Below are 21,621 nucleotides of genomic sequence, written 5' to 3'. Positions count from 1 at the left end.
GGACGCTGATGTATTTAAATCTTACTCTACCAGGGCTGCAGCCACGTCGGCAGCAAGAGTCATGGAAGTTCCGCTGGACCGCATCCTAGCGACAGCAGGATGGGCGAATGAGCGAACCTTTCAAGCGTTTTATAATAAGCCTATTACCAGGCCTGGTTTGTTTGCTAGTAAAATTTTTAAGTTATGTTAATTAATCTATTGTTTATCCCTGATGCAAGGGACCGTTATTATTATTTCCATTAAAAGCATGGACGTGTTTAAGTCAATATCATGTTTTAATGCAGTATGTTTATTCAGCCATGTCTGATCAACTGGAACAGTATGTTTGCATGGACTCTGGTTCACTGCATGAAACCACAGAGCTTTGAAATCTTTACGTAGTCACTCACGTGACTTCAAAATAAAATAGAAAGATTAAACGAGTACTTACCGTTTGAAGTTTGATCTTTATTTCATGAGAAGTTGGTGAGGGATTACGTGCCCTCCACTCCCAACCCTATTCTCATAAAGATCATTCGGTAGTTCTAGTTCGTTAATCTTCCTATAGCTTGGGTCAGCAACTATTCTGTGGTTTCATACAGCTGCTTTAAAGTTTAACGCGCATGCGGGCTGGTGGGCTCTTCACGTAATCCCTCACTTCAACTTCTCATAAAATAAAGATCAAACTCCAAACGGTAAGTTCTCGTTTAATCTTTCTATTCTCCCCCACTTTTCCCATGTCCTAACCAAAATGAAGATATTTAATCCATCCCAGCTGTCTTTAGACTCTCCTCACCTCAGTGGCCATTCTTTGTCTGGTGGCTTTGATTGTGAGAGTCTGTGTTAGATTTAGAGGAAAAACCTCTGAACTAAATTCCAATAATGAACGCCCAAAGACAAGCAGTTTTATTTTTAACTCATCTTTCACATATGCCCATTACTGGCAAGGTCAGCTTTTATTTCCCAAACCTAATGATGGTAAAGCTATATTCTTGAACCATTTTAGTCTTTGGATGAAGAAACTCCATAAATATCTTGGGTGGGGAGACCTGTGAATTTGAATGGTCCGCTGGACTGGAGGGTGGCAGCTTCGGCAGCTTCGACCACCCCGGGCCACGGAGTTTGAACCGGCCCGTTCGCAGAGCACGGTTGAGCCGCGGCACTTACTTACCATCACCCGGTAGGATCACAACATCGGAGGCCCGGATCGCCTCAGCGCAGAGGGAGAGCAAGGAGGGAAGAGACAAAGACTTTAATACTTTTGCCTTCCATCACAGTGAGGAGGTGTCTGGTGAACTCATTGTGGTGGATGTTAAATTTGTGTTTATTGTGTGTTTTGTTATTTTATTATATGTATGACTGCAAGGGACCAAAATTTCGTTCAGACGAAAGGTCTGAATGACAATAAAGGATACTTTGACTTTGACTTTGACGGCGATCTTCTGCTACCAGTGTCCCTGTGATGCATGCGCCTTTGTTCTCCTTGACAGTGGAGGTCACAGGTTTTAGATGTGGTACCAGTGTAGCCTTGACAACTAACCACTATGCACTTGGTAGAGGGGAATGTGTAGTCCACCAGTGAATATCTGATAGTCATGATGAGCTGAGGACACTGGCAGCTTTTCCACTCACCAGCTAAAGTTATAGCGCTACTTCCTAACACCGGCAAGTATTATCAAGGGTCTGTGCAGCCTATTTGTATTGTTTAGTTTTGTTTATTTTAAAGATACAGCAGGAAAACGGGCCCTTCGGCCCACTGGTTCCACGTTGACCAGCGATCCCTTCACATTAACACTATCCTACACCCACGAGGGACAATTTACATTTACCAAGACAATTAACCTACAAACCTGTACGTATTTGGAATGTCACCCCCGCCCACCCACATCTCTCCCCCCCCCCCCCCCCCCCCCACAATTTCTTACTTGTGCCCTAACTGGAGCTTCACCTATTTCTTCCTCCCCCTCCATTCCTTTGTTTAGTTTCATCATTCACAACTCTTCAATCCCTTTCTCTCCCATCTTCTGTCTTTTTATCTCTGGCTTTTGTCCAACCATCTGCCTATCAAAACCACACACACACGCACACGCACACACACACACACACACACACGAGTCATTCACACACAAGATCTTTGTTGTTTTGATGCATGTTTATTAAGCTGATGAAACTGCAATGTTACAGTTTAATCACAATCACTGGAAGCACAGAACACATTGTGAGCTTTCCAAACCTTGGTGTAACAAACAATGTGAAATCAAGAGGGTAAAACAGAGAGAGACAGTAATAATTCCAATCAGTACAATTTAAATCAAGACAGGATCAGCCTCCACCACAGGGACTTTCCCACAGTCCTTGTCTGCCTACCACCACCACCCCCATGCCCCTGACGCTTTCTTGTCTACATGTGTGTTGTCAGGGAGATGGCACCAAATGCCCTGGACACTGCTCTGTACTGCTGCACCTTTTAACTGGGATGCCCAACTGTTCCCGGTGGGAATTGAGGAAGGGCTCCAGCAGAATGGACGAGGAGGGGAGTCTGGTTAAAGAGGGCGGACTTGTCTGTTCTGAGCAGTCCCTGGGCTTCAGTCAAGGGTCAGTGTGTGGGGCAGTGCCCTGGGGTTTACACCCTGCTGATCCATGTAGACATCACCATGGTTCCCCGCTCCCATCCCTCTCTCAATGTGTGACGGAGAATGGCCGAGACTCTTGTATTTTGAGATTGAAGATAAACTGGACGGACTCAGTGAGTTGTCCCTTACCCCGACATAAACAGCCCTTTATTCTGGAATCAACATCAGTACTTCTACTACTGATCTGGTTTAAAGAGGAAAAATCGCAAAGCAAGGTCATATTCAGCTAGAGTAGTTCGAGGAGATTGTGTTCCCCTCTGCACATTTAAATGTTTACTGTATCTAATTTGGGCAATCCTTATTGTCTTTAATTGCCACAATCCCATCAAATGTATAATGTGTTGATCCCCAGTCAATGATGTTCCCTCCATACCTGAGACAACCCTGACTGACCGTCTTAATCTCATTGGGTTGGAGAACATGATCCCACAGGTGAACATCAGAGATCTCTCCGACAAAGGACTGACTGGCGTCAAACCCTCCACCGACTGAGTCTTGTTCCTGACCTAGAATAAACTGACCAAACCCTTTCACAACCCGACCCTTTCCAACAAACTTCCGTACACTGCGTCTCCCATTGACCCAGACTGTTATCTCACCCTCTTGAGACTCCCAGGTCACACAGATGTGTCTCAGTAAAGAATTCATTTCTGGGAGAATAAACACAGATTTTTGGCTTCTGAATTCCACCCGGAGTTGTGTTTTAGATTCTTGCCAAAGCAGCAGTTCATTGGCGTTAGAGTCTGTTGCGTAGGAGAACAAACCGTAAGAGCGAGTCTCTTCAGAGGCTGCCCTGAAGCAGAGAGTAAAAGCAGACAAACCATAGAAACCAGGTGTACGCAACATGACAAAGCTGTTGGCTGTCTTGGCTGGAAATACCACTGATTTCCCGTACATTCCTGTGGAATATAAAGAATTAGATTGTTGAATCTCTGTTTGAAATGGTAACATTGTCATCTGAGATGGAGCACAAGGTATAGAGACAATCTTCCACAAGGTATAGAGACAAGCACCAGAGGGTACAAGTTTAAACAGCGAGGGTGAAAGTTAAAAGAGATGTAAAAGGCAAGTTTTTTGTTTTGTTTACAGAATGGAAGTTGCCTGGAGTATCAGAGGCAAGAATGGACATTGGACCACTGGAAAATGATGCTGGAGTTATTAAATTTAATAGATTTGGAATACTAGTTTCTAACTTTGTAATATATATTAGTACATCATCTGCATATAAGGAAATTTTATTCCTTGTTTCTCTAGTGTTATATCCGTATATTCCTGTATGGGTTCTAACGCTTTCTGCTAAGGGTTCGATTGCAAGAGCAAATAATAGTGGGGATAGTGAACATCCTTGTCTACAACCTCTAGAGAGGTTAAATTTAGTTGATAACATTTGGTTTGTTAATATTCTAGCTGTTGGATTAGAGTATAACAATTTAACCCATGTACAGTACTTCTCTCCCAATTGAAATTTTTCCATCACCGAAAATAAATATGGCCATTCAACCTGGTCAAATGCTTTTTCAGCATCTAACGAAATAATTGCTAGATCTGCATTAGGAATTCTTTTGGAGTATATAATATTGAATAGTCTTCTCAGATTATAAAATGAGTAACGTTTTGGAATAAAACCTGTTTGGGGTGTATTAATTTGTTAATCACTAAGCTCAATCTATGAGATAGAATTTTAGTTAGTATTTTCTGATCAGTATTTAAGAGGGCTATTGCTCTATATGAACCTGGGTCTTCAAGATCCTTGTCCGTTTTTGGTATGAGTATGATTTTAGATTCATTTAGAGTTTCTGGGAGTTTCTGTTGAGTGTAAGCATATTTGTACAGTGTCTGTAGGCGTGGAGAAACCAGATCATAAAATTTTTAATAAAATTCAGAACTTAGACCATCAGGACCTGCAGCCTTTCCATTTTTTTAAAGATTTAATTGACTCTTCGATGTCTTTTATCGTAATTTCAGCACCTAGTGATTCTCTCTCTCTCTCTGATCTAAACCCACAAGATTACATTTCTGTAGAAATGTTTCCATTCCTGCTGATTGTTCTGTCATTTTAGATGAGTACAATTTTTGATAGTATTGCAAAAATCTATCATTAATATCTTTAGGCAGTGTTAGTGTTTCTCCCTTGTCTGTTCTAATTTTGTAAATTGTTTTTTCCCCGTCCAGTTTACGAAGTTGTCGCGCTAATAGTTTTTGTGGTTTATCACCAAATTCAAAATGTAATTGTTTTGTATGTTGATAAAGTTTTATTACTTGGTCTGAGTATATCTTGTTCAATTTATATTTCAGTACTGCAATTTCATTGTGTTTTATCAGTTCTCAGGATATAGAATTAATTGGAATAAAAGTGAAATCATGCCAATAACAAAACTCAATCTACATACAATACAACAATCCCCTTTTAAAATAGTTAAAGATAAATTTAAATACTTAGGAATATACCTCTTTATTTAAACTAAATTTTCCACCCTTACTGAATAAACTACACAAGAATATTCAATACTGGAAAACACTTCCCATTTCAATGCTTGGTAGAATTAATGCTATAAAAATGATCTTCTTACCGCAACTACTGTACCTATTTCAATTAATCCCGATATATATCCCAAAAACCTTTTTCAAAAAAGTCGACTCCATTGTTACAAGTTTTATCTGGGATTATAAGAATCATAGAATAAGTAAAAAAAATTTATGTAAGTCAAAGATAAATGGAGGTTTGGCTTTGCCAAATTTCTTGTTTTATTTTTGGGCAGTCCATATTAAAAACATGAATTTCTGGCTGGAAGAATTGGATCAACAACCAGATTGGTTAAGGATGGAAAAGGAAGACTGTTTACCTTTTGAAATTGGACCGATCATATTTGCCCCCACAAAACTGCACAAAAAAACCTATAAAGAAAACCCCATAATACATAGTGGAATACGAATTTGGAAACAATTTAAAAAAGTTTTAAAATTGAATAATATACCACTATACCTTCCCATTGTAAATAATCCCTTATTCAAACCATCCTTTTTGGATAAGGGTTTCACACAATGGAAAAATTATGGAATTAAAAAGATTGGACATCTTTATGGGGAAGGCACTTTTCTTTCATTTAAGGAGCTACAACAGAATCATGGACTGCACTCAAATAATCTCTTCAGATATCTACAAATTAGAGATTATGTTAAATCTAACACACAAGTCTACAGGACTAGGGAACCAGAAATCCTTGATGAATGTTTGAACAAGCATCCTAACACTGAAAAATTAATAGCTTATATTTATATCACCCTCCTAAACAACGAGGTACCACCGACGGAACCATATGGACATACATGGGAAAATGTATTAGGTCATCCTATAACGAAAGATTTGTGGGACGAAAGTTTACAACATATACATCAATGTTCGTTAAATGCCAGACATGCTTTAATACAATTTAAAATATTACATAGATTACACTAAAATAAAACTAAATAGAATCTTCCCACAAATCTCTCCTATTTGTGATAAATGTCTACATCTAGATGCTAATTTAACACATACATTTGCAAATTGTATAAAAGTTAAACATTTCTGGACTGATATTTTTGAAATAATTTCAGAAGTTATTAATACAAAACTGGATCCAAACTTAATATTAATAATACTTGGAATATCAGAGCAAAGTTTAACACTCACAACAAGCCAAAGAAATTTCCTCGACTACAGTATAATAACCGGGAAAAAATTAATATTAAAATTTTGGAAAGGCCCTACGACCCCCACAATTAAAATGTGGATTGTGGAAATGTCGGAGACCCTACATCTAGAAAGAATTAGGCTTGTCTTAATGGACAAACAAGAACTTTTTGATAAAATATGGGCTCCATTCATTAATTATCTGACGGGATAGATTGGCCCGGCACGAAAACCCAACTGAAACCTGAACTCAGGATTAGATGAAAAGTCATACTTTATAATCTACGAACCTATCTCCAATGACGTATTATAAGTAATCCATTCCACCTTTTTTTTTTTTTTTTTGATATTTGTAACCTTTCTCTCTCTTTCTCTCTTTTTCTATATTAAGAAAAAAACACTAGAAGTAGAAGTAATCGACAATTGAAAATTTTAATAATGTATGACTGATGTATATGAAAAGTTTTTTTACTATAATATGCAACTATACTTTATAATGTATCTACTTCTAATAAAAATATTATTAAAAAAAAAAAAAAGAAAATGATGCTGGAGGAGTCATAATGGGGAATACAGAAATGGCTGATGAATGGTATACGTTTTTCATGCAGTCTTCACAGGGAAGACACCAGCAACGTGCCTGGAATTCAAGAGATTCAGGGGGCAAACGTTAGTGGAGTTGTTATTACTAAGGAGAACGCATTTTGGAAGCTGTCACCTGGATTAGATGGTCTACACCCCAGGGTCACTGTCTCCGACTACATTCTGTCTTTGTCCCGCCCCCTCCCCTGACATCAGTCTGAGGAAGGGTCTCGACCTGAAACGTCACCCATTCCTTCTCTCCAGAGATGCTGCCTGACCTGTTGAATTACTCCGGCATTTTGTGTCTACCAAGGTTTCTGAAAGATGTATCTTTAGAGATTGTGGAGACATTAATGATGTTCTTTCAAGAATCACTAGAGACTGGAGTGGACCCAGAGGACTGGAAAATTGCAAATTTTACTCCCCTGTTCAAAAGGCTGCAAAGCAAAAGAGAGACACTATAGGCTGGTTAGCCCGACTTCAATGGTTGGTGATATTTTAGAGTCAATTCTTAAAGATGATGTTTCCGAATACGATAAAATAAGCCAACGTGACTCAGCATGGTTTTGTGAAGGGGAGATCTTGCCTGACAAATCTGTTGGAATTCTTTGAGGAAGTCAAGTGCAGGATAGACAACGGAGAATCAGTGGATGTGCTTTAAGAAGGCCTTTGATAACATGCCACACGTGAGACTGCTAAAGTAAATGAGAGCCCATGGTATGGAAGGGAAGAAACTTTCATGGATAGGTTGGCTGGATGGCAGATGGCAAAGTGGGATAAAAAGGTTTTTCTTCTGGTTGGCCGCCAGTGTCCAGTGGTGTTCGCAGGAGTCGGTGCTGGGGCCGCTACTCCTCACGTTGTTTATCAATGAGTTGGATGAGGGAGTTTATGGGCAAATTTGCAGATAGAAACCTAGACATAGAAAATAGGTGCAGGAGTAGGCCATTCGGCCCTTCGGCCACCGTGTGCTTTAAGTTTGCATACTAATCTCTTATGTGGGACCTTGTCGAAAGCCTTCTGAAAGTCCAGATATAACACATCCACTGGTTCTCCCTTATCCACTCTACTAGTTACATCCTCGAAAAATTCTATAAGATTCGTCAGACATGATTTACCTTTGATACAAAGGTGGAGGGGCAGGTAGTGTAGAGGAAGCAGGGACTCTACAGAAGAACTTGGACAGGTTGCGAGAGTGGGCAAATAAGTAGAAATAGAATTCAGCACAGCAAGGTGTGTGCATTTATAAACTTCGATGGGAGGAATAAAGGCCTAGACTATTTTCTAAATGAGGAGAGGATTTAGGAATCAGTGGCGCGACGGGACTTGGGACTTGCTGTTGCAGGTTTCCCAAAAGGTTAATTTACACGTTGAATTGGTAGTGAGGAAGACAACTACAATGCTGACATTTATTTAGAGGGGACAAGAATATAAATACAGGGATGTAATGCTGAGGCTTTATTAGGCTGTGGTCTGACAGCATTTGGAGTATTGTGAGACATTTTGGGCCCCATATCTGAAGAAGTGCTGGCGCTGGAGAGGGTCCAAAGGACATTCCTGAGAATGATCCCAGGATGAGTGGGTTAATGTATGATGATCGTTTGATGGCTCTGGGCCTGTACTCGCTGGAGTTTAGAAGGGCGAGGGAGGACTCATTGAAACTTACTGAATAGTGAAAGGCCTGGCTAGAGTGGATGTGCAGGGCACAGCCTCATAGCACCAAAGGGGACAGCCTCATAGAAAGTCAGAGGGTGGTGAATCTGTGGAATTGTTTGCCACAGACTGCTGTGGAGGCCAAGTCATTGGGTATTTTTAAAGTGGACAGACAGATTTTTGATTAGTAAAGATGACAAAGGTTATGGGAAGAAGGCAGAAGAATAGGATTGAGAGGGAAAGATAGATCAGCCATGATTGAATGGTGGAGTAGATTCGATGGGCCAAATTGCCTAATTCGGCTCAGGACTTAAGAAAATTATGAAATACACTGCCATGTGTTGGTAGAAACAGATACAATAGTGTTTAGAGAGCCACACGAACATACAGGAATAGAGGGGTCCAGACCATGTGCAAGGAGGTGGAATTGGTGGCACCAAGTTCAGTACAGACACACACTGTCCAAGCACACAATTAAAACTTCTACAAACCTGCACTGTCTGATCCCGACAGGTAAATGCACATCACAAGCACAATTGTAACGAAGGGCTTCATCCTGTCTCCGACCTGTTAAAAGAAAGAATTCCCAATTCATTTCATTTCACTTGGTGCCAATCAATTGAAAATAAGAACCAGCAGCCAGTCCCTTCTTCTTTCATGTGGCGTGCACAGCCTAAAGTTGTTGGACAACTTGTTCTATTTGATCTTCCGTTTGTGCACGTCGAGTTGATTGCATTAGTCGAAACAGGGTTTCGTGAAGGTTGCAATCTTCCACCCCAGCAGCCAGTCCCGTGTCCCGACAGCAACACACAAACAGTCCCTCTGGTACTCACTGTGTCCGTCTCCAACAAGCCGGTTTCACCTCAGGGTGGGTCCAATACCCTGGGCACAAGATGCCGCAATTTATATTCCGCTGAACCCAGTCACTGCCAATCGCAGGATGGAATTGAGGGTGTGGAGCAAACTCTGCTGCCATTAATCTGAGTGTCAACATCAGAATCTAGATTCTTGTGGTTAGGAATTTGTCATGACCTCCGACAGTTGATTCCAGGAATGCTTGCAAAGATATCTGGTTGCTCCCTTCATTCATTTATGCAAAGGGGTTTAATCAGCTGATTGAGTGGGTACATCTTCCTTCACGTGGGCCAGGACTTCCTACCACCAACATGAAGCTGCCTGGCTAATAATTCCCTGGAAAATGTCAACTACCTTGTAAAACACATGAATGACATTGGCAAATCTCCATTCCCCCAGACATCATCTGTGACTGGATGAAGATGCAAAGACCTTCTTCATGAATGCCTTTGCTATTTCCTCTCTTGATTCTCTCCGTAACGTGATAGATCCCATCAGGCCCTGGGGATCTATCCATCTTAATGTTCTTCAAGAGCTCCACCACCACCTCCTTCCTGATCTCAAACTACCCTTGCATATTAATATTCCCCACATTGATGTCACTATCCACCGAGCCCTCCTTGGTGAATACAGCTGCAAAGTACTCGTTTAATACCTCTGACTCCAGGGACATGTACTGTACTTTATGCTTGAGTGATCCTATCTTTACTCTGGTTACCTTAATGCAAGGTTAGATAAATCCCTGGAGTGTGAGCCAGTGTATCCTGGGACATTGCGGGTAGTGAGGGGTGAAGTTACAGGGGCCCGGCAGAGAGACTGCATCATCATTAGCCATGGGGGAGGGAGCGGGACACTAGACGGTGGTGAAGGTTGAAGGGCTGCAAAGAAAAGCCAGGGAACTACAGGCCAGGAAGGCCTAACGTCAGTGGTGGAAAGGTTAATGAAGGGGATTCTGATGGACAGAAGCAGTCAGCATGGCTTCATGTCTGGGAAATTATGACTAACAAATCTGAGAGAGAACCAGGAGAGGAGGGAGAGTGTTGGTCTGTAAGTGAACCAAGCAACAGGAGCTCTACAAGGACAGGACCTAGGATTGAACAGAGGAGACCACAGCTGGGCTAACACTAGCAATGAGGCAAACCCAACTGGGGTGAAACATATTGGAGTCACACCAGGTATTGAGATGTTTCCAACAGTATGTTGGTTTTGTTTTATAATCGCACGTCTGCATTATATTGTCGGGGCATTGGTTTCAGTGAGTTAATGACCTAAACCAATTCACCCGACTACATGGAGAGCACAAAGGGCAGACGTGGTTGTGCTGATGCACAGGCACAGGGAGTGGAGTGAGTAAATAACAGCATAGAGACCAATAAATGGGTCACTCAGTAACTCACGTTGGGTCACAGTCATAATCATAATCATACTTTATTAACCAAGTACGTTTTACAACAAACGAGGATTAGATCTGGGGCCTCAACTGTTGACAATAAGTTGGCAGATGGAACATAATGTGAGAATATTTGTGGTTTCCCACCTTTGGAAGGAAGAATGAAAACAGAAATATTAATTAGACAAAGCGTGACTACACAATGTTGATCCACACAATGATCTCAGGATCCAGACGCTTCAAACACAAATATTTAGCAAGCAGATGTAGCTCACGGTACGAAGTATAAAAGTAGGGCTTGCATTCCTCAAAATCTGACAGCGGGCAGGGGAGGTGGTGCGGGATGATGCACTTAATAGATTTGCTTAACAAATTGACAAGGCTAATTAGTTAAGTCACCAGCAGATGTGGTTGCAGACACCAGCGACTTCCAAGTAAGTAGGCAAATCGAGTTGGCCACAGGTGAGGTCAGGCTGTTCCTGCACCAGGCAGCAGCCCTCGTTAACATGCAACGTGGCGACATGCACCTATTTCTGTAGCTGCTTTATATCCCGATGTAAACTCTGACAGCCTTCCTCACTGTCCGCATCTCTACCAATTTTGGTGACGTCTGCAAACCTATCAACCAACACTTCTACATTATATCCATGTCCTTTATGTATATCACAAACAACAGAGGTCCCAGCACAGATCCCTGCTGAACTCCACTGGTCACAGACCTCCAGGCAGAATAACGCCCTTCAACCTCAACTCTCTGCCTTCTGTGATTAAGCCAGTTCTGAATCCAAATGACTGAAAGGCGTGTCCCACTTGGGCGTCATTTGCGCGTCAGGCCGGTAGTGACTGATGCGCGACGGTCGCGAGACTGTAGAGCACAGATCACGCGTCATCATGCGTCAACACAGCCGTCTAGTGAACGTGACGTCATTAGCAAACCCTGCTTCCCTATTCTGCATCATGGAAGAACTCCAGATTTTACTGCTACAGTAACAGAGACTTCTGTTAGCAGCAGCCCTCATACTTACAGATCAGCCAGGCAGGAGCACAACAAGAAAGGTGAGCAAGAAACCCAGGAAGAGGTCAGTGTGGACGAGGTTAGAGGTTACATGACGCGTAAAAGGCGGGCCGACTGCGTATGGGCGTCGCGCAGCGTTGCATGTTTACGGACGTTGATGCACGATGACGTAACCATGCGTCACCATGCGATACAGCGTGCGAGGCCAATGCATCAGCGTGCGTAAGTGATACATCACACAGGTGGCGCGCGAGGATTTCTGTACGCTACGAAATTCTGGAGCGCCGCGTGGTACCGCGCGCCACTACATGCGATTCCAAGCCTCACCATGCGCTATGCGCTTGTCACCCACACACCCCCCACGCGTCGACCAATTTTCTACATGACACGTAAATGAGACGCAAATGACGCCCAAGTGCGACAGGCCCTCGAGTTACCAAGGAGTCCATGCATCTTAATTCTCTGGGTCACCCTACCATGCGGAACGTTATCAAATGTGAAAACGCGACTCAGAGAATAGACTCATCCTCGACCAGGAAGTGACTGAGAAACCGTTTCCTTCTTGCCCTCCCCACCTCCCCCACATAAAAAGACTAAGAAACCTCCAAAAACATATTTTTAAACAGACTAAAAATAACAAAAAGATGAAAAAACAGACAGACTGTAGGCAGAGGCTGCTATCGTATGGCACCCCTGGTGTAGTCCCACCTACCTGCGCTTGGTCCATATTCCTCCAATCCTGTGCTATCCATGTACCTGTCTAACTGTTTCTTAAATGTTAGGACAGTCCCAGCCTCAACTACCTCCTCTGGCAGCTTGTTCCGTACACCCACCACCCTTTGTGTGAAAAGGTTGCCCCTCAATTTAAATTACAATTAAAACATAAAGTACTTGTGCAAAGTACAAAGTACTCCAGGGTAAGCACTCAACTAAGAAAAGCAAGCACAAAAACAAAGTATGATCTAACTAAATACACCAATTTACAATAAATGACACCATATGCAAAAAAAACCCCCAGCTACCTACATATTAATTAGCTCTTAAAACCAACATACAAATCCTGTGGATGCAAATATATCATTGCGGTTATCAAGTGGGCAACTCCCATCATTGGTGCTTCGTTGAGTTAGGGCCACGACACCTCAGGAAGGCTCAACAATTGGTTCTGGCATCCAAGGACAAATGCTAAACACCTGTATCCTATCTTCCACTAATCCGAGCCCATTATTAAGCTTGTAACACCACAAATATCATAGAAACATAGAAACATAGAAATTAGGTGCAGGAGTAGGCCATTCGGCCCTTCGAGCCTGCACCGCCATTCAATATGATCATGGCTGATCATCCAACTCAGTATCCCGTACCTGCCTTCTCTCCATACCCTCTGATCCCCTTAGCCACAAGGGCCACATCTAACTCCCTCTTAAATATAGCCAATGAACTGGCCTCGACTACCCTCTGTGGCAGGGAGTTCCAGAGATTCACCACTCTCTGTGTGAAAAAAGTTCTTCTCATCTCGGTTTTAAAGGATTTCCCCCTTATCCTTAAGCTGTGACCCCTTGTCCTGGACTTCCCCAACATCGGGAGCAATCTTCCTGCATCTAGCCTGTCCAACCCCTTAAGAATTTTGTAAGTTTCTATAAGATCCCCTCTCAATCTCCTAAATTCTAGAGAGTATAAACCAAGTCTATCCAGTCTTTCTTCATAAGACAGTCCTGACATCCCAGGAATCAGTCTGGTGAACCTTCTCTGCACTCCCTCTATGGCAATAATGTCCTTCCTCAGATTTGGAGACCAAAACTGTACGCAATACTCCAGGTGTGGTCTCACCAAGACCCTGTACAACTGCAGTAGAACCTCCCTGCTCCTATACTCAAATCCTTTTGCTATGAAAGCTAACATACCATTCGCTTTCTTCACTGCCTGCTGCACCTGCATGCCCACTTTCAATGACTGGTGTACCATGACACCCAGGTCTCGCTGCATCTCCCCTTTTCCTAGTCGGCCACCATTTAGATAATAGTCTGCTTTCCTGTTTTTGCCAAATACACGTACTGCATCTCATATGTTTCCTTTCTGCCCCCTCAACAGATACTTTCTTTTAAAGGACTTATTGTACACTGTACTAGCCGTCATAATTACAGCGCCAACCTTCCTGTTCATCGCGGTGTGTGTCTGTATCACCTCGGCTTTGCACCATCAGTTGCCCCTCAGATTCTTATTAAATCTTTTCCCCTTCACCTTGAACCTATGCCCGCAGGTCCTCGATTCCCCTACTTTGGGCAAGAGATTCTGTGCATCTACCCGATCTATTCCTCTCATGATTTTATACACCTCTATAAGATCATCCCTCATCCTTCTGTGCTCCAAGCATTAGAGACCCAGCCTACTCAACCTCTCCCTATAGCTCAGACCCTCTTGGCCTGGCAACATCCTTGTAAATCTTCTCTGAACTCGTTCAAGCTTGACAACACCTTTCCCAGAACACGGTGCCCTGAGCTGAACACAATACTCTAAATGCAGTCTCACCAACGCCTTATACAACTGCAACATGACCTCCCAACCTCTATACTCAATACTCTTGACTGATGAAAGCCAATATGCCAAAAGCCTTTTTGACCACCTCATCTACCTGCGAGTTGACCTTCAAGGGACCATGTACCTGCACTCCTAGATCCCTCTGCACTACAACACTACCCAGAGGCCTACCATTCATTGTGCAGATCCTGGCCTTGTTAGCCATCCCAAAATGCAACACCTTCTCCTCGGTTATCCTCTTGTCAGGTGGATAAAACCTTGTGTCCTGATCAATTGTATCCTGGGACATTGTGGGACTGAAGGGACACATTAGAGAATGATTGCATCAACCATAGCCAAGAGGGAAGGAGCGGGACACTGGAGGGTGAAGTAAAGTTGTGTCTTTGCTTCCGAAAGGCTACTACAGCCAGGGAACTACAGGCCAGTGAGCCTAACGTCAGTGGGAGGAAGGTTACTGGAGAGGATTCTGAGGAACAGTATCTGGCAGCACATGGAAAGGCAAGGATGGATTAGCAATAGTCAGCATGGCTTTGTGTGTGGGAAATGATGTCTGACAAATCTGATGGAGAGCCAAGAGTATTAACTATGAATAGGCTGGACAGACATCTGTTTTCTCCGGAAAGCCAGAGGTTGAGGGGGGACCTCACCAATGTATATATAATGAGAGGCACAGGGAAGGTTGCAAGTCAGAACCTTTCTCCCAGGGAGTAAATGTCAAAGACAGAGGGCATAGCTTTAAGATCAGAGGGAAAGATTTAAAGGAGGTGTTCACACGGTGTTTTACACAGTGGGTGCCAGAGTTGGTGGTGTAGGCAGATATGATAGTGGTGTTGAAGAGGCTTTTAGGTAGTAGTAGGCCCCTCTCGGTCATGACTGACCATGGGCAATGCATCCTGGTCGGATGCAAGCCTAGGCGATGTCACATGGAGGGCAGGCTGTTGCCCATGCAGCACGTCCCCCCCTCTCCACGTCGCTGATCGATCCAAAGGAACAGCAGGGTCGTTACAGTTTGGCACCAGAGCCGTCGCAGGAGCTGCCAGAACGAGGTTGTTGACAACGGCAAACTGCCTTAGGGGCTCCGACTCCGGATTTTCTTAAGGTTTACTCCAGGAGCCTTTTCCATGACTGGATATGGCCACAAGGCAGTGAAGGTTTTAAATCAGAGTTTTCCATCTCCTAGATGGACTGCCTTCCCACGCGTATACATTCCCGTGCAGGTCTATAGCACCTGCCCACTGCCCTCAGGCTTTTAGGAAGGAACATGGAAATGCAGTGAACAGAGGAATGTGGATCATGAGCAGAGGGGATTAATTTAACTTGGCATCATGTACGGCACAGATACTGTATGTGGGCCACAGGGCCAGTTCCTGTCGATGTTCTTTGTTCTAACTTGGTGAGTCAACGGTTTGGGTCTCGACCCTGGTGGTCTTGCAGTCAGCTCCAGTGATGGCTTCACTCTCCTTCACCCACACTTTGTCTGGACATTCTGTTGTCTGGACAATCAGCTTCTGCATGTTAGATGCTGTAGTCTGAAGAAGGGTTTCGGCCCGAAACGTCGCCTGTTTCCTTCGCTCCATAGATGCTGCTGCACCCGCTGAGTTTCTCCAGCACTTTTGTCTTCCAGCTTCTGCTGGCCCTTTCTCTACACCTCACTGCCCATTCTGTTGCCACGTTGCATGTCAACGAGGGCTGCTGCCTGGTGCAGGAACAGCCTGACCTCACCTGTGGCTAACTCGATTTGCCTACTTACTTGGAAGTCGCTGGTGTCTGCAACCACATCCGGTGGTGACTAATTTAGAGGAGATGTGTGAGGCTTTTTTTGTTACACAGAGTGGCGGGTGCCTGGAACATGCTACAGGGTTGGTGTTGGAGGCCGATATGATAGAGGTGTTTAATAGGCTTTTAGATAAGCACATGGATTTGCTGGGAATGCAGGGATGTGGATCATGTGCAGGAGGTAATATTAGTTTATATTTACATCATGTTCAGCATAAACATTGTGGGCCGAAGGGTCTGTTCCTGCTGTACTGTTCCGTGCTCTCTATTCTATGTAATACAGTGAACCTACCACGTACTTGTGAAGGGAAATTTTTTTCTAACTGTAGGTGGTTCAAAAAGAATATTTGAAAATCAAATGTTGTAAATAGACAGAAGGCAGTGGGGTCACTGAGTGTATCAAAATGGGGTGGGAGTTTGCAACCTTCACGTGGTCCGCCCTGTTTCGATGAATGCAATCAACCTGGCGTGCGCAATCAAATAAGATCAAATAGAACAAGTTGTCCTACAACTTTAGGCTGTGCACGCCATACGCAAGAAGAAGAAGAAGTGTATCAAAATGTAGAGCTGGGGGTAAGATCAATGAGTGACGTACACTCTGGGCGTTCAATGAATGGATGTCGTATCCCAGACAGAGACTGGACGGGCTGTTTCTGAAGACTGATGATGTATCGATCACAGGCCTCAACATGATGGTGGGAGACCACTGGGAGAATGTGTCTCCGCTTCTGAATGCATGAAGAACAAAGCTATTCCTGGTGTTGCTCTTTCACGGGTATCTGACTGATCAACTTGTTCACCAGCTGCCAGGCAACACTGAGAGCATTATCAGTTTACAACACCAGAGGGAGCTCTTTCCCCGTGTTACCTTGCTTGTCCTGTTTCCACCACTGGAGCCAAAAACATAGCGTGTGTTACATAGAAACATAGAAAGTAGGTGCGAGAGTAGACCACCAGGTCCGTCGAGCCCGCACCGCCATTCGCTCATGGCTGAACACTAAACAGACACACTTACCCACAAACAGTAGACACAAGACACAGAACACAAGACACTACCCTCCCCTTTATACCGCTATCACCCCTCTCCACCCCAAGAACCTCGTGATCTCCTGGGGGAGGCAAAAAAACGGATAAAAACCCAGGTCCAATTCGGGAAAAAAATCCGGGAAATTCCTCTCCGACCCCAATCCAGGCGATCGACACTTGTCCAGGAGATCACTCAGGTCTTACTATACTAACCATACCTAGGTCCATATCCCTGCCCTCTCCCCGTAGCCCCTTATCCCCTTGGCAGCTAAAAAAACATCTATTTTAGTCTTAAATATATTTAAAGTTTCTGCTTCCACTGCTCCCTGGGGCAGTGAATTCCATAAATTAACCACCCTCTGGGTGAAGAAGTTCTTCCTCATCTCAGTTTTAAAAGAGCCCCCCCTTATTCTGCAACTATGTCCTCTAGTTCTAGTTTCCCCGATCATTGGGAACATCCTCGGTGCATCCACCCGATCAAGGCCCCTCACGATCTTATATGTTTCAATGAGATCGCCTCTCATTCTTCTAAACTCCAAAGAGTAGAGTTCCAGCCTACTTAACCTTTCCTCATATGTCAATCCCCTCATTGCAGGAATTAATCTTGTAAACCTTCGCTGCACTGCCTCCAGGGCTAGTACATCCTTTCTTAAGTATGGACCCCAGAACTGTACACAGTATTCCAAATGTGGTCTCACTAATACTGTGTACAGCTGCAGCAAGACCTCCGTGTTTTTATACTCAATCCCCCTAGCAATAAAGGCCAAAACTCCATTGGCCTTCCTGATTGCTTGCTGCACCTGCATACTAACTTTTAGTGATTCATGTACTAATACCCCTAGATCCCTTTGCGTTGCATTACAACGCAGCTCCTCCTCATTTAGAATTTCACATCCCATGTTTGTCCTCAGTCTGATAACTCTGGGGCTGCATCATTATATTTCAGACACTGCCGTGGTGAGACACCAATCCTGTTGACCAGCTGAAGTCACACCAAACAGTATTACACTTCTGTTTCTTTCTGGCGAAGCTGAATTATTGATTCCTCATATTTTACATCAAGCTTTTGGAAACCTGTCAGAGAAAGGTTCTCTGATATCAGTAATGGCGTTTGAAATTAAGGCCAGGAGCTCATCTGTGGGTTCATGGTCCAAGGATGAGTAGGAGGAGGTGTCTGAGAGTTGTTGCCTGACCTCAACCCTGTAGAGGCACCTCCATTGTCAAACACCATTATTGATTTCATCACTTCTGGCTGTCTGCCCTCCACAGCCTCCAACCTTATCGTTTCCCATCCCCACCAGGAAGGCCTTAAAGCCCTCCGTTTCTTCCTCAACCACAGAACCATCCAATTTCTCTCTACTAACACTCTACTCCACCTAGCAGAGCTGGTCCTCAGCCGTAACAACCTACCCTTTGACTCCTCCCACTTCAAATCCATGGCGTAGCTATGTGCACCCACATGGACCCCAGCAATGCCTGCCTCTTTGTAGGGTACATTAAACAATCCCTGTTTCAGGCGCACACTGGCCCTATCCGCGAACTCTATCACAGTTACATTGATGAATGCATCAATGCTACCTCCTGCACCCATGCAGAACTCATGGACTTCATCAACTTCACCACCAATTTTCATCCTGCACTCAAATTTACTTGGACCATCTCTGACACCTCCCTCCCCTTTCTTGATCTCACAGTCTCCATCACAGGAAAAAGACTATTGACCGACGTCTATTACAAACCCACTGACTCCCACACTATCTCGACTACACTTCTTCCCACCCTGCTTCCTGCAAAAAATCTATCCCCTACTCCCAATTCCTCCGTCTACGCCGCATCTGAGCTCAAGATGAGGTATTCCATACTCGAACATCTGAGATATCCTCATTCTTTAGGGAGCGGGGGTTCCCCTCTCCCATCATAGATGAGTCCCTCACTCATGTCTCCTCAGTATCCCGCAGCTCCACCCTTGCTCCCCCTCCCCCAAGTCACAACAGAGACAGAGTCCCCCTATTCCTTACCTTCCACTCCAACAGCCGTCGCATACAACACATAATCCTCTGAAATTTACACCACATTCAATGGGGTCCCATCACTGGCCACATTTTCCCATCTCCACCCCTTTCCGCCTTCTGCAGAGACCGTTCCCTCCACAACTCCCTGGTTAACTCACCCCTTCCCACCCAAACCACCCCCTCCCCGCAGGGGATAGTCTCTATCTGGACTATACATAATGGACGATTAAAGCAGTCTTGCTTACTTGAACTTTATTGTCTTTGTGCAGTCATCATCCGAACTGGGCCGCGCAGCCGCAGGAGATTCTGCCCTGGGACCCTGACAGTCCTTTCAAGGTTAGGCAGAGGTTCACTTGCACCTCCTCCAACCTCATCTACTGTACCCGTTGTTCAAGATGTGGACTCTTATACATTGTCGAGACCAAATGCAGACTGGGCGATCGTTATCTGAACACCTTCGCCCAGCCCGCGTGAATCAACCTGATCTCCCGGTTGCTGGACACTTTAGTTCTCCTTCCCATTCCTATCTTCTGTCCTCGGTCTCCTCCATTGTCAGAATGAGGCGAAATGCAAATTGGAGGAACAGCATCTTATATAATATTTCACGGGCAGCTTACATCCCAGTGATATGAATATTGATTTCTCTCACTTCAGGTAGACCTCCCCCACCCAAGTCACACTAGCTTCTCATTTTCACCCTACAAACAGCTTACAAATGCCTGTTACTTTTTTGCATATCTTTCATTCATTGTTCTTTATCTCTCCACATCACCGTCTATATCTCTCGTTTCCCTTGACCCTAAAGGGCCTGTCCCACTGTACGAGGTAATTCAAGAGTTCTCCCGAGTTCTCCCCTGATTCGAACTTGGAGAATGTCCGTAGCGGGTCCGCAGGAGTTCGTGGATGTCCCGTAGCAGCTCGTACGAGTAACGGTAGGTACTCAGGAAATCCGGTAAACTCGTGACTTTTTTCAACACTGTGAAAAATGTCCACGAGTAAAAAAATACTCGTGATGAAACTTTTTACTCGTATGAGCCGCTAATCTGAAATATTTGTATCCTCTTTAACCACAGATGAGGTCGCATAGGATTGGTGAATATCCATGGGTTGCCAACTGGCAAAAAGGCTGCGGTAGGAGAGAGAGAGAGAGAGAGAGAGAGAGAGAGAGAGAGAGAGAGAGAGAGAGAGAGAGAGAGAGATAGGCAGGAGATCTCTGCATATGAGCTATTCTCGCTCGCTCTCTCTCTCATCTCCTCTCTACGCTCCTCTCTCTCTTTCTCTCTCCATCTCTATCTCTCTCTCTCTCTCTCTACTTCGCTCATCTCAATCTCTCGTCTCTCTCTCTCTCTCTCGTCTCATCCTCATCTTCTCTCTCTCTCTCTCTCTCTCTCTCTCTCTCTCTCTCTCTCCTCTCTCTCTTTGTTCGTGACCATATGGCTCGGTGGATGCGTTTTCGTCACAAACACCAGACAATGATGGGAGGCAAGGACATGTTATGGGTTGCACTTGAAATGGAAGGTGAAATATCCCGGGTGGGAGATTTGCAAGTGCTACTTGGGAGATTTCTTAACTAGATTGCAGGGAGAGGGTACCAGAACAGAAAGGTGGCAGATGAGAACTTCGGACAAATACTGTAGTCAAAGAGAGCAAGATTAATAGACAGAACAGGCAGGTGAAGGGCAAAGAGAGAGAGGAAAGACCGGTGGTTTAAAATATTTATTTTAAAGCTGGAGACTTAACAAGGAATGTAGACTGACTCAGGGGACTGGGATATTTTAGCCATAACAGAAACATGGCTGAGAGAATGGCGGAACTGGCAGCTCAATGTTCCAGGGTATAGGTGCTACAAGTGTGATAGAGATGCAGGTGAGAGAGGAGGGGACGTACTGTAACTACTGTGCCCAGAGAGGATGTTCTTATCCAGTGATGTTAGTGGGTGGAACTAAGGAGCTTGGCTAATGTACCATTGTTTTCAGAAGGGCAGCAAGGACATGTTAGGGAACTACAGGCTGATAAATCTGACATGAGTATGGGTAAGTTGTTCTTAGGGACTGGATCTATCAATATTTTCATATCCATGCATCGATTAGGGATATGGGGTGGAAGATTGCAACCTTCATGTGGTCCGTCTGTTTCGACAAATGCAATCAACCCGGCGTGCACAATCAAATAAGGTCAAATAGAACAAGTTGTCCTACAACTTTAGGCTGTGCACGCCATACGCAAGAAGAAGAAGATAAGGGATATAAAAGCAAGGAACTGCAGAAACAAGGAACTGCAGATGCTGGGTTATAACAAAGATAGACACAAAGTGCTGAAGTAACTCAGTGTGTTCTGCAGCATCTCTGCAGATAAAGGATGAGTAATGTTTTGGGTTGGGACCCTTCCCCAGACTGATTGTGGTGGGAAAAAAGCTGGAAAAGAGGTGGGATGAGCCCAAGCTTGGTCAGTGATAAGCGTATATAGTTGATTAATATACTTAATTGACAGAT

At 44.1% G+C, this 21,621-nt stretch overlaps 1 protein-coding gene across 4 annotated transcripts in view; it reads right to left on the bottom strand.

The window, feature by feature from the left end:
* The window catches only part of LOC116988633 (C-reactive protein-like), a 36,355-nt gene extending 26,906 nt beyond the window's left edge, over window positions 1-9,449 (bottom strand). For 2 of the 4 annotated variants that reach the window (XM_033045513.1, XM_033045514.1), the window contains exon 1: window positions 9,351-9,433. Coding sequence is in view for 1 of the 4 variants with exons in the window: in XM_033045512.1 (XP_032901403.1) it covers window positions 2,895-3,511; window positions 9,009-9,072 (681 nt within the window). In the remaining 3 variants the exon portion in view is untranslated. Of the gene's footprint in view, window positions 1-2,394; window positions 3,512-9,008; window positions 9,085-9,350 lie in introns of those variants that run through there. The other 2 variants (XM_033045512.1, XM_033045516.1) reach the window with 2 other exon arrangements.
* Window positions 9,450-21,621: the final 12,172 nt, after the last annotated feature.

Source organism: Amblyraja radiata, chromosome 27 (genome assembly GCF_010909765.2).
Source record: "Amblyraja radiata isolate CabotCenter1 chromosome 27, sAmbRad1.1.pri, whole genome shotgun sequence".
Taxonomy (NCBI): domain Eukaryota; kingdom Metazoa; phylum Chordata; class Chondrichthyes; order Rajiformes; family Rajidae; genus Amblyraja; species Amblyraja radiata.
This window is presented reverse-complemented; position numbering and strand designations above follow the sequence as displayed.